Source organism: Haliotis rubra, unplaced genomic scaffold, assembly GCF_003918875.1.
Source record: "Haliotis rubra isolate DU_JTF1 unplaced genomic scaffold, ASM391887v1 Scf649, whole genome shotgun sequence".
Classification (NCBI taxonomy): domain Eukaryota; kingdom Metazoa; phylum Mollusca; class Gastropoda; order Lepetellida; family Haliotidae; genus Haliotis; species Haliotis rubra.
The window spans coordinates 33,138-45,970 of NW_025767356.1; the positions used below are offsets into that span (position 1 = coordinate 33,138).

At 41.7% G+C, this 12,833-nt stretch overlaps 3 protein-coding genes across 3 annotated transcripts; 1 reads left to right on the forward strand and 2 right to left on the reverse strand.

The window, feature by feature from the left end:
* The first annotated feature begins 3,357 nt into the window (after positions 1 to 3,357).
* On the forward strand, positions 3,358 to 5,925 carry LOC124257078 (glyoxylate/hydroxypyruvate reductase B-like). Its single transcript, XM_046691059.1, has 5 exons — positions 3,358 to 3,377; positions 3,713 to 3,833; positions 4,499 to 4,563; positions 4,839 to 4,980; positions 5,392 to 5,925. Exons 1-5 carry the CDS (start codon positions 3,358 to 3,360, stop codon positions 5,476 to 5,478), a joined length of 435 nt encoding a protein of 144 aa, XP_046547015.1. The 3' UTR covers positions 5,479 to 5,925.
* Positions 5,926 to 7,066: 1,141 nt separating this feature from the next.
* Positions 7,067 to 8,758, reverse strand: LOC124257072. Its single transcript, XM_046691051.1, has 2 exons — positions 8,438 to 8,758; positions 7,067 to 7,951 (listed from the first exon to the last, which is right to left on the reverse strand). Exon 2 carries the CDS (start codon positions 7,937 to 7,939, stop codon positions 7,118 to 7,120), a length of 822 nt encoding a protein of 273 aa, XP_046547007.1. The 5' UTR covers positions 7,940 to 7,951; positions 8,438 to 8,758; the 3' UTR covers positions 7,067 to 7,117.
* A 680-nt stretch (positions 8,759 to 9,438) lies between these two features.
* LOC124257068 lies at positions 9,439 to 11,561 on the reverse strand. The gene is made up of 2 exons (XM_046691047.1): positions 11,479 to 11,561; positions 9,439 to 10,614 (listed from the first exon to the last, which is right to left on the reverse strand). Exon 2 carries the CDS (start codon positions 10,607 to 10,609, stop codon positions 9,638 to 9,640), a length of 972 nt encoding a protein of 323 aa, XP_046547003.1. The 5' UTR covers positions 10,610 to 10,614; positions 11,479 to 11,561; the 3' UTR covers positions 9,439 to 9,637.
* Positions 11,562 to 12,833: the final 1,272 nt, after the last annotated feature.

Here is a 12,833-nt window from a genome sequence, read left to right on the forward strand (position 1 = left end):
ACCTGGTGCACCACCTGTGATAACAGCTCGACAAAACCGCAATATCCGAGTTTCTCACTTTCGAAATCGGTTCCAAACAGCTGATGATGAGGCAAGGAGGACAATTGGGACAAGTCAACGTCATGTCAGCGCCCAAAAGGTGCAAGGACGCCTTGCTGCCTTCAACATCCGGTGTCGTCACCCGTACCGTGGTCCAACCTTATTGCATCGCCACAGACTTGCCAGACAGCGATGGGCAGCAAATGGGGCCAATTTTGGCAACAGGCCATGGCCAGATGTCATTTTGTCAGATGAATCCAGGTTAAACTTATCCTTTGCAGATGGACGTCCACAGATTTATCGACGTAAAGGAGAAAGACTTGCGCCAAACTGTGTCCTTGAACATGATCGTTTTGGAGGGGGTGGTGTCATGATCAGACCACAGACCATCAGAGGCTGCAGACCATCCAACAGCTGTTCCTGAGAAATGTGTGTCTTTCAATGCCCCAAAGACTGCAAGCATGTCTTGCAGCGCACGGTGGACACACACGATATTAACTGCAAGTGACCCCTCCTTTGTTTGATGTCGTTGTTGCGTCACTGATGTTGTTGTTGACTGGACATTTTCAGATGAAATTATTCACAGATGTTCACTTAAAACATATCTGCCAGTTAGGTTTATATATGTTGAAATTGGCGTGAGTAAAGAAAGTATGAATGTCAAATTGCGTTTTTAATGGCTTACAGTATATGTTTGGTCACCTGAGACTCTTTGCCCGTCGTTTAGTTTCAGCGCATGTAAGTGATGATTCCGAGGTATAAACAAACGATGTATACATAACAAAAGTGTGTGTCAGGCGTAACTTGTAATACTTCACATTCTATAAACATCGTGGATCGGTAAGTCAGACTGACTGAGTTTGGTTTTACGCCGATTTTAGCAATATTCCAGCAACATCACGGCGGGGGACACCAGACATGGGCTTCACACATTGTACCCATGTGGGTCGGTACGTCAGAACGTAACTAGTATAAACTATGAAGTAGTGTGTACTGTTTTTATTGAACCACTCTGAGTCATGTAGTATTGTGTACATATTTTTTATCGAACCACTGATATCAGTTGTAAAGTAAAGTGGGGATGTTTTTTCATTGGACCACTGCTACCAACTGTGTAGTAAACTGTAAAGGATTGTTGAATTACTGATACTGTATCGCAGTGTGTACATGTTTGTAACCACTGTATAGTGTTGTGTTTGGGTTCCCATGGGACCATAGATACACATATAGGTCGAACATAGAGTCTGAATGAATCACCTACATCCACAGTGTAGCAATATGCTTGTTTACCAAGATATTTTTAAACAAATTATTGATATCAACGAGACACTGCTAAGTAATGAACCTTGCATATCAGCAGTGGAGCAATCTGCGCAGATGATTTACTAATGCACTCCTACTAGAGTAGCAGTGTGTACTGCTCATATCAACAGTATAACGATATGTTTCTGTGACAGGGAGCTCAGAGTATCTCCAGACCCCGGACAGAACCTACTGGAAAGATGTAGAAGTCTACTTTGGATCCTCAGTACACGTGTGTCAGAACTTACACCTGCTGCCCAATCTGAGGTGGATCCAAACGCCGGATGCAGGTGAGACTAGATGACGGAATCTCGACAGACACCAACACCACCATCATATCCCCATGAAATTGTAATTAACATGTTGGACGACGTTCTGCACTCTTCAGTAGCACAGATAGCGAATTGAGACGCCTTCCCTTTTCAGTTGTGTTATGCAATTAATGTTTAGTGTAGTCTCCGATGCACGGCAGCTGCTTGTGTTCTTTGAATAAACCTAAATACTACATGTAAACTTCCACATAGATCTCATTTATTCCAGGAGTTGATGCAGTGCTGAAGATCAAACGGGACGTAAGTAATCATTCTGAAATACTTAAAAGTCGAGTCGTTTTTGTCAGGCCTGAGTTGCTGGTGTGAAAGCCTATTTATGCTGCCATTAACATCCTGATTCAGCTGCCACCCCGCATTACGGTGACCCGTAACGCCACGACGTTCCAAACTCCGGTCTCCCAGTATGTCATTGGTCAAATCATCTCTGCCAACATGAACTTCCGACACTTTCAGAGGCAGCAAAACCAACGCACGTGGGACAGGCATGTGTACATCTTAGACATCACTTATAAATGTCTTATGTTAGAGCTTGATAACGTAGATCAACCACTGATATACCTTTAGATAGAATCCCAATTTTGAATATCACCTTATTTCCGGAAAGTACATGTGACTAACATGGATCAGAAAATAACTCAAACCACCATTGTCTTAATCTGGCCTTACCCAGGACTCCTGACATCACTTGACTTACCTTCCCTTGTGCATCCATAAATCAGGATATAGACATTTCACGATATGACGCCATGAGTCGAAGATGTCAAAACTCGGAAATATATAGTCTATACGAACAGAACTGTCTTCTCTACCGGCATGATCGATGCTGGCTAAACTATTAACAAACAGAAATGGTTATTCGATGAGAATGTATACAGGTACAGTTACATAAACGTTATACTCTGGACCTCAACTTGGCAATGTTTTAGTGACGATATTGAACCTTGTAACGTTTTGAAAATGTTGTAATTAGTTTGTCAAAAACATTTTTCAGACGTATACTTTCTTTTCACCGGAGTTTACTAATATCTCTGAACCAACATGTAGAGGTTGTTGAAAACATCTTTCAGAACAACCCCCGATTCTGGATTGAAGCACCTCAGCTCGTGTACGGTGGGGATACTGGGACTGGGAGCTATTGGCAGCGAAGGTGACAATGTTTGAAAATAAAAAGCACTGATTAAAGAATTGTCTCAATGAAATACCTCAGTATGCAAAACGATCTCTTCACTTCGCTTTTGCAGCAGATATAGCCAAGGCGATAAAACCATTTCCATTTCAATAAGAAATCCACGATAAAAGCTGATTCGATTGCATTAACTATATCACGAGCATGTGTTTATGAATCACAATCATATACTGATGATACCGGATGTTCGCGAAAAGGTGAGCATACTCCGTCCCTCTGGTAGTGACAAGGCTAGCGACAATGGTGTCATTCTTTGTCACTGTTTACCTGGAGGATGTCGATCAAATACATTTGTACATAACGACATTATATATTCAAATGTTATCTTAATAGTCAATGACTATTTGAAATAAACTGCAGTTTGTATACGTTGTGTTTGGGTTTTCAGTTGCCCGTGCATGTAAATACTGGGATATGACTGTGTGGGGTTTGAAACGATCTGAAGTCAAGGAAGAAGACAGGAAGACATTTGTAGATGAGTACAGGTATAACATAAAGATGTTCTTCTGTATGTCTGCGTAACACTGTGTGAGGTGGAGTCTTCCCACTGCGGTAAGATGTTGATGCTTTAAATGTACAGTGCGCTAAATGACACTCTGACCTCTCTTTGTACAGTTAGGATTTTCATTGACAACGACAGTTCTTTCCTGTAGAAAGTATAGAAAATATGTGTACGTTTTTTAGCACAAACAACCATATATTAACTACCCGAGTTACTGTAACATATCTGACTGGAACTCATCCAGAAAAACCTGTGATCTACATGATCTCCTATATTGTACATGTTATATACAGACAACAATGTGAACTGCTCGATTTCCTGTCGCCTGTAAAGTGCATATTTCATATAAAGACAACCATGTGATCTGCTTGAACTACTGTCCTCCTGTGATTTCCTGGTCAACATTCTACCGTCTACACCTGAAACTCGGGGTCTTCTGAGTGGGGACGTGCTTTCCCACTGTAGGAAGAAGGTAAGGAGAAATGAAGCTGTGGGTCACCCTTTCTTCTGCAGTCTCCATCCAACTGCTCATGATGTCGTGCAGGATGATTTTGTGAAATAAAAAAAAATCTTTTGTATTTTAAATACTTTGATGTGGTGTTTATAATTTATGTATCTTGTGTGTGTTCTAATGTAGGTTCCTCAAACGGGGTTAAAGTATCGTAAAATTATTGTCCTCCTGATAGGATACGTAAGTCCCAAAATTTTCAAAGCTAGATTTAAACCTACCAGGTTCTTAAAACGTAGTATTTTTGTTCTTTTAATGTTTGGCGAAATATTTCATACAATCGCCAGCGGCTGAAGGGATGATGTAAATCCAACTAGGGTCCATGCAGGTAGCAAAAGTACTGTAAGTCCCCATGGTCCCTGGTATGGTGATCTACCTTCAGTTGTTGGCGATCTATAGCCTGTTTTTATATTGTATCGTCCTCTATAGTTAAAGTATTTTAAATTTCATTACTATATATATATATGTGTTAGTCTAGTTAGTGTTACTGTCCTTTGTCGACAGATATTTAAAATTGATTGCCTTGTTTTCATCGCTAAATGGCTGTAATATTGCCGATGCGATGTAAAGTTTTAACTCACTCACTCTAATGTTCGTATTGTATGATGTGGAGTCATCGTCTTCAACAGCCTCTGTTCATCAACGTTGGACGCGGATACATAATTGACGATGAGAGTCTTCTTTCAGCACTCAGGTAATCATTGTCATTCCGATATATTCTGTAGGCGTTCTGCAGTACAGACTAAATCCCTGTCACCACGAGTAAGTAGTGAAGATGTGGAATATTGTGTTTTGTCCATGTAAGGGAATAAATCCCTGGTATCCACGCTACACCTCAACGATGGATCCATCCTCGAAGTCACTAATTATCAACATGCGTGAATGTTAAAAGATGACAATAGAGCATACTATCACAGGTGATCTTTTCCCATTGACACATAACACTATGGAGACTAAACCTGTGTTTAGAGGAGGATGGCTGTCGGGGGCTGTGCTGGACGTCTTTGCGGAGGAGCCCTTGTCTCGAGATAGTCCTCTGTGGGGAGAGAGGGACGTGGTGATCACACCGCACGCATCTAACCAAAGTGATTGTATGGACTCATACAAAAAGGTACACTTAGTAATACAAAGAATCTGCGATCTTTAAGTTGTGCTGTAGAACAATGACATTCATGCAGTGGAAATGCACTTCATGATGATTCGTTCTCTATTCCGTGAAAGGCAAACTGGCGGTATTCGTTTGTTGTGTAATTTTCCATCTTCATGATGTCGGTCTGTAAATAGTCGAATCTGGACTAAAAATCCAGTGATTGACATCATGAGCACCGAAATATGAAATGCATCTTATACCCCGATCTAGTTAGTTGCCTCTGACGAAGATCAATTGTGACCCTGACCTGTACGTGTGTCCAAAAGCAGTAACAATCATATTAACACAATGCATTGATGCAACGAACTGTTTAAAATTGAACATGACAATCCCATGGTCATCGCATATATTATTTATATTGTTCTTTTGCAGTTAGCGTCCATGTTTTTGGCCAACTTTAATCGTTACGTGAACGGACAAGCGCTGGAGAATGTTGTGGACATTGACAGGGGATACTGAGCGACATGTTTTCATTGGGTCGGTTCAGCGTTTCTGTTGGGCTGTTGAATTGAGAGTTACATCCAAACGTAACAGTTCACTTTAATGCTGGCGACTGCGAGTACTTGGACTTTTAACGCTTTGTTGGATATTTCAGCGTTATTTGTAGACATGTTTTTCCCCAACTACGAGCATTTACATTCAGAAACAATAAATTCGACATAAATACCAGAATCCATTGAGCAAGTTTCATGAATCTGGGAACCGGACATAAAATATATCGTGCCTGTATGCAAGCATTTGCAAAAGAGCTCAAATGGAGAGTGATTTATCTGCGATTACAAGTTCGATTCCACTGATATATAAGTCACATATGTTGTTTGCGTTTGAGTTATTTCACAACAAACATTTCCTTACGTTGTCATTGTAATTTGTATTTAAATGGTGTTCAATAAAACATCTCTCACCGTAGACATTCTGAAGAATATCCCTGGCTCAGATGGATTCACAGACACACACACACAAAGCCCTTCAAAAACGAAAGGTTGACATTACCACATGTATTTGGTATAGTATATATTTGTTGGTTCGGTGTTGCTTAACACCGCACGTAGCAGTACCAGTCCAGCTATACGACGGCTGTAACAGTATTGGTAATAACATGGCACATACATTGATCGTGTTGCAATAAATATAAAGCCAAACGTATATGGACATTGAAAAACATTTTGCTTTGTTCAATCACCTATTTAAATGACATAATAAACTATACAGGTGTGTTACTTGATGCTGTAAACGGTTGTGTATAATAAATTGTAGACGCAGATATTTGTCTATATTCGACCTGGGTGATTTGTTACTTCATCAAGGCAGTTGAATTACAACACATGTTTACTATAGGTATGTCTTATGAGAAGAGACTGTATCAAATACGAGCGCTTATCTGAACGTCCTTCGTGCAATACACAAATGATACTGTTCGCGAAGAACACTTAGCTTAACATCTCAAATCAGTAAGACGTATGAACTGATGTTATTATTTTTAAATATCATCTCGTCTGTTCGAGTGACTGGAGTGCTGGATAGATCACACGCACTGCTTAGTAAAGCAATCAACAATGCCAGGATTAACTGATCAACCCCAGGTTGCCGCCTGAATATGCTCAGTTAAATAACACAATCTGTGTCCTGTGTCATCGGATCACATGGCCCCAGGGTTGGACCAGGGTTCATAGTACATTCTTGTGGTAGAACACAGAAAGGTTTTGTTTATGTACCTCAGTCATGGTTATATGCCCAAATGATTTAAAACAGAACATATTTGATTATTTGATTAATTGTTAATATTAGGCTTTGGAATTTGAGCATTTGGTTCAGGTTTGTGCTTCATGCTCAGCAGGAATTCGTGTCTATTTGTAGACTTATTTGAATTACATCTGTATTTTAATTACGTTGTAACGCTACGTCTTTCTGCAAACGGAAAATAACCTTTTAGTGATGAGAGCCTGTCAGTGTCACGTGAGTCTTGTCGCATCAATTCAGAACACCTACATCAATGTGACAGACCGATCAATGTACAAGACCGATAGAGTTAAACAAAACTAGACAGTTTGGTATGTATACAGTCATTGTATTGACATTTAACAACATTAGACAAATGCTAGTTCATAGATCTCGCCAATTTCCTTATGAGTTCAGCAACTTCGGAAGGTTTTCGGTTATGAACTTTGATCCCATAGTATATGATGGAACCAATGTCAATGACCACGCCTACCCCGGACAAGACAACGCCTCCTATTTGCACAGCTTTAGCCCCAGTACTCAGAGCTTGAAAAGCTTCGTCGCCTTCTTTGGCTAGATTTCCCCCTACATCTACGACCTTTGCTGCAGCGGTTCCCTCCCCTTGCAGTCCCTCCACTACGTCCTTGACATTGTTAGCCGCTGTCATCAACTTCTTGATACTGGCTATGGTGTCAACAAGTTTGCGACCGTCTGAAATAACACTACTTATTGTCATTTCCATTTCAATGTTATCCTTCAAAGATTTCCACATCTTCTCTTGGTCCTCATCAGGCAACAGTTTACAAAATGATTCCAAAACATGCGAAAACGATTTGATTGAATCTGAATAGGCCTGAACAGCTGCCTTGGCCTCCTTCAACTTTTGGTTTTTCATGATCTTCTCTGTGATCGTTGTCGCCAGTCCTCCAACCCCGCTGACGGCGGATATACCCGCCCCTACAGCTGTCAGGATGAGGGAAGCCCCAAAGGTAACAAAGGACAGACCGAACCCAAGTAACGCCAGTCCTCCTCCCACAGCTCCAGTGCTGGCAAAGCCAATCTTGGCGATGTCAACCTCCCTTTCTTCCTTGTCCAGCTCATCTGCCAGTTCCAACAACTGCTGCACAACGTGGTCGTGGCGGGCGACGCAGTCAGTAGTCGCTTCTGACAGCTCGTCCAGCTTGGTATCTGCGACCGACATGGCCCTTGTATCCTGTATGTAGGGCAGATTACAAATCGCGTTATTATTGTATGCAATGTTTATCTGCCAAGATACCAAGATATCGGTGGTTAAGCCTTTGACAAGGTAATATTTGATATTAAATGGTGTTTAGTTTCGTTAAGTTCAAGTAAGTACTGCGAAAGTTCACAAATAATTATCATAATCATCAAACAGATGAACAGAAAAGTATAAGACTTAGAAATAATGTCTTTTTACATTAGCATCTGGTCATCCATTACACACATGCAGTACCGGGCAACACAGGGCGAAAACAGCAATATTTGATATGTAGACTAAAATGAAAAATCAAGGAATTTTTATTTCGTGCCATATGTTTCATACTGATATCAAGGGCTGCATTACATGCATAATATTAGTATCTCACAACAGGTGACGTCAGCTTTCTTTTTGTCGGGAAGCATATACGTACTATTTGCCAGAAATCAGTAATGTCACTATATATACTTATATACGTACCTGCAGGTATATACTTGTTTTGAGTATATGCAGCTGAAGGTGGATATATATCCTTTGAATACAACGTTGTTTCTGTTTCACTCGCTTCACAATCTACCGCCCCCTACGTATGCATGTATCGAGTTCCCGCCTGGCGTGTACCTGGCGGATATCCCCGGGACGCCGGTCGTCATAGCAGGATAACAACACACGCTGATAGGGACACACATATCTCTTCCGGAATGCCTGACCTTTGTCCAAATCTTTCTATAAATCTATATGCAAACACGCACTTCATATTTATAGAAGAGCGTCAGTATTAAAGATTTCCTGAAAGTGAGTAGATCGTTGACGCTTGCAAGATATCAGCCACGTTGTGACTAACGAAAAAAAAACAACATTCATCGACATTAACATTGTTATTAACAGATATCGTTGCGACAGTAAAACTTGTAGCACATCAGGGAATTATTTTAGACCTAGCTTGTAAGCACTTTCTAAAAGGACGTGAAACATCGATATGGGGGCAATACGTCATCGCCGCTATTAATGACGTAATTACTGCACATTAAATGACAAAATCCACAAGCGATGTATTGACAATACGTTGATATTCAATAGCGGCTAACGATAATAATGTCGAGAGAAAACCATACCATCAGTTTATTATGATTCTCACAGATCTACACAATTGAACTTCAACATTAAATTTATGTTGTTATTGCATGAACATTCAAGCTTTATGATTGCACTATGGACAAATGGCTGAAGTTTGTTAAGACTGCTTCTGTTTGCAACGATTGTCATTAAAGATGTGATCACTGACATGGCACATCTTGCTCAGTCTGTTTATGTCGGTATGAAGCAGCTGTGTAGATTCCGTGTAAGCGTGTCAAGTGTTTGATGCTCAGTGCAAGTAATGAACACATTTGCATCATGCATTCTCAGAATACGTCATTCATTGAATGGTTCGTGTAAATTTTATTGGCGTATGCGTCTTGCCTCCATAGAGTTGTCGACGTTAGACAACAACAACCATTGACCTGTTTCCGTGGCCTGTATGACAACAGCAAGAAATAGGAATGTGGTAGACCTATGTAATATGTGATGCAAATCTGAGGTTGCAGGCTCCAAATCTACAATAATCATAGCGTCCGTTGCCTAAACTACTACAAGCACATTACGTTTCGAGGCGTTGTATGTGATGCTCAGTTAGTGACTCTATTCCACGGCCTTTACGTCGTCGTTAGGTACAATACCCAATTTGGTCTCCATCTTCCTGGACAGATGCAACTCATCTTTCTCGAAAGCAACCTCTTCCCCCAGTTCTTCATCCTTATCTTCCAAGGATCTGGCAACTTTGCGAATCATTTGCGCAATCTCAGAAGGTTTGCGTTTACGTATTTTGATGCCGTAGTATATAATAGATCCGACGTCAATGATGACACCAACTCCTGACAAGACTACCCCTCCTATCTTGATGGCTTTAGCAGCAGTCCCCAGTGCTCGGAACGCCTCCTTACCACCTGTAAACACCTCTCCGCCAATATCAGCAGCTGCCTGGCCTGCCTTGGCACTAGCATGCAGTCCTGCTTTAGCCCCAGTCTCTATGGCACCAACTGTGGCATTAACAATTTTGGCTGCTTTAAGGATTTTGTGAGCTTTCATATATGCACCTGCAGCCATGGTGTTATCCTGCACGTCACTGAAGAGATCCTCAGTGGAAGTGTCATCACTGGAGGATGACTGCAGGATGGCCAGCATCCGTACCTGCTCGTCGTGTGTCAAGGCATCACTGAAGACTTCAAGGATAAGCACAAAGTCCGCCAGGGCAGAGGAATACTCCAGCACCGCTTCCTTAGCTTCTTTGACGCTTTTGTTTTTAACAATTTTCTCTGCAATTGTTGTAGCGATTCCCCCAGCACCGCTAGCCACAGCGATGCCGGTTCCTACAGCCGTTAGGATGAGAGACGCTCCGAATGTGACAAAAGATAAACCGAAACCTGCAATGGCCAAACCTCCTCCAACAACACCAGAACTTGCGAAACTAATTTTTGCGATGTCCATTTTCTTTTGTTGTATGTCCAGTTCGTCCGCTAGTGCATACAGCTTTCTTATGACGACGTCCAGTTTCTCCAAACAGGCATCGGACGCGTCAGACAACCTCTGCAACTTCTCATGCTTGCTTGCCATTGTGCCTGGAAAAGAAATCACACACGTCTTTGTGTATCGCTTCTTAATGTACTAGTATTTATCTCATGTAGACTTATTCCCAAGAATAGAATATCCACGTGTTTGTATGTTGGTAAGCATACAGAAGTTTGACATGTTTCAGTACAGATTGACCGAGTGGGGTGTTGCTTTATTACCATAGTATAGAACACTCTATCTGTCTACTGTCGTAGAACAGAGCTACCTCTGAAGGCCTCTTGTTGTGGTTTAGGACATGTTTGTTGAGATATGTTTCCAACTATTCGGTGAGCACAATTAGCGAATGCAAGAAGAATGTTCATGTGTTGCAAATTCAAACTTACTTCCACGTGTGTGTTTATTGAACATGTCCCACCGAGGAAATGTTTGAAGTATGGACTGCCATTACGCCCTTAAGTAAACAAACACGACGCGCGACCTGTACGAGCCATGTATGATGAACGTGTTCTAGACAAGGCCCCGATTAACTCAAGTGAGGGTCACACTATGTTAATGTATTTCCCCTATATATTTCTAATCCACGTTCATCCGTCATTGCGAAATATGCAAACCAAAAACTTAAGGTTTAAATATATTCACTCGCCACTCTTGCATACCCAACACACTCTTACAATGACGAAACATATTTCCCCACTGCAAATAACAAAGGTATTGTGCATTTAGTTTCCTGTTTGGCTCACTTTAAGACGGTAGTGTGTGCAGAGAATGAGAAATATCTAAAATTGTTTACATAATCAAACGACAACACTGTACAATTCACATAGCAGTGGAATAGGTAACTAAATATATTAGATGTAACATAAAACATTTGTAAAAATGTTGTACATGCTAACTGAAAAGTGACTACTTACGAGATGAATCGTTGTGTTTCCAGCCAACACCCTGTCTGTTATCAATATGTTTGTTTCTGTCCTCCCCGGTAACACATGACACGGGGCGTTTTCCTGGTTGTTAGCAAGCAACCTTTCATGGGTGGAAGTAAGTTCAACTCACCAGTCAATCATACAAAGGAGGCGATGCCCATAAAGCAAACGTGATGATAATTGATGAGCTTAACTAATTGTTCACTTTGACATGAGTTGGGCATAGTTAAAGTGTGATTTGTACAATGGATATCCTCTCAATAAAAGACAAGACTCAACTAGTATAAACAGCTCTACATTTAATATCTGACACAAACATCGCACACAAAGCATCATTAAAAGACAAAAATAATATCTGGTGTCCATTTCAAGGTTTGAATCAATGTCCAGGGTGATACTCTGATCCTGTGCACGGGGTGACCAGTAACAGCATCAACGACATCTGTAACACAATAAGCAGACAAACACAGTGGGTTCAAATAATGTAACTCGGTCGTGCCAGGAAAGCTTCGTGTCCCGAACTTAGTCCCTTGTAACCTCAACGTCATCGGGCAATTGTAACACAAAGGGTTTTCTATTAATAAGAGTTCACCCCAAGTTCGGATCCAAAGCCAGCGCCAAATCGCGTATAAGCAGAGCTACCTCGGACGGCTCCTTGTTGTGAAGTTTGATACTGTTGTAGATAATTGATCCCATGTCTAGAATAATTCCCACCCCTGTCAGTGCCACATCGCCGATGTGGATAGCCTTGGCAGCAGTATTGAACGTCTTGTATGTCCCCTTCCCGAACGTCGACTTGTCCGACACAACTCCAGCAGTCCAACTGGCGACATCCAGGCCTGGTGTCTCCATACTAGGGTCTCCTTCGATCTCCGCCATGAGCTCCTGGACACGTAACGTGGTGGCCATGATCTGGTGCCCTTTGGCACACGCAGCACATAGCTTGTCTGGAGACTTTACGTCGATGATTCCAATATTGCTTGACGTCACTCTAGAGTCTGTGAGGATCTGTCTCAATCTTGCTTTATCATCACGAGAAGAGAGACCTTCACAGAAGAACTCGAGAACTGGCGCGAACTGTTGTACAGCGTGTGTGTAGGCCTTTACGCATGCGTTAGTTTCCTCTACCTTCTTCCGTTTGATGATCTTGTCTGCGACCTTGGTAGCCGCGGTTCCAACGGTACTGGCGATAGAGATACCTGTTCCGATTGACGTCAAAACCAACGACGCCCCAAGTGAGACAAAGGACAACCCGAATCCTGTTGCGGACAATGCTGCACCCACGGCACTGGATGCGGAGAGACCAACCTTCGCCTTGCGGAGTTTCCTCTGCTGTTTGTCAA

Excerpts from the sequence above, each read along its gene's own strand:
- LOC124257072 (XM_046691051.1), bottom strand. The coding sequence starts at position 7,939 with ATGTCGGTCGCAGATACCAAGCTGGACGAGCTGTCAGAAGCGACTACT.
- LOC124257078 (XM_046691059.1), top strand. The coding sequence starts at position 3,358 with ATGTTCTTCTGTATGTCTGC. Across the intron at positions 4,564-4,838 it reads AGTCTTCTTTCAGCACTCAG|AGGAGGATGGCTGTCGGGGG; the intron begins GTAATCATTGTC and ends ACCTGTGTTTAG. Across the intron at positions 4,981-5,391 it reads GTATGGACTCATACAAAAAG|TTAGCGTCCATGTTTTTGGC; the intron begins GTACACTTAGTA and ends GTTCTTTTGCAG.
- LOC124257068 (XM_046691047.1), bottom strand. The coding sequence starts at position 10,609 with ATGGCAAGCAAGCATGAGAAGTTGCAGAGGTTGTCTGACGCGTCCGAT.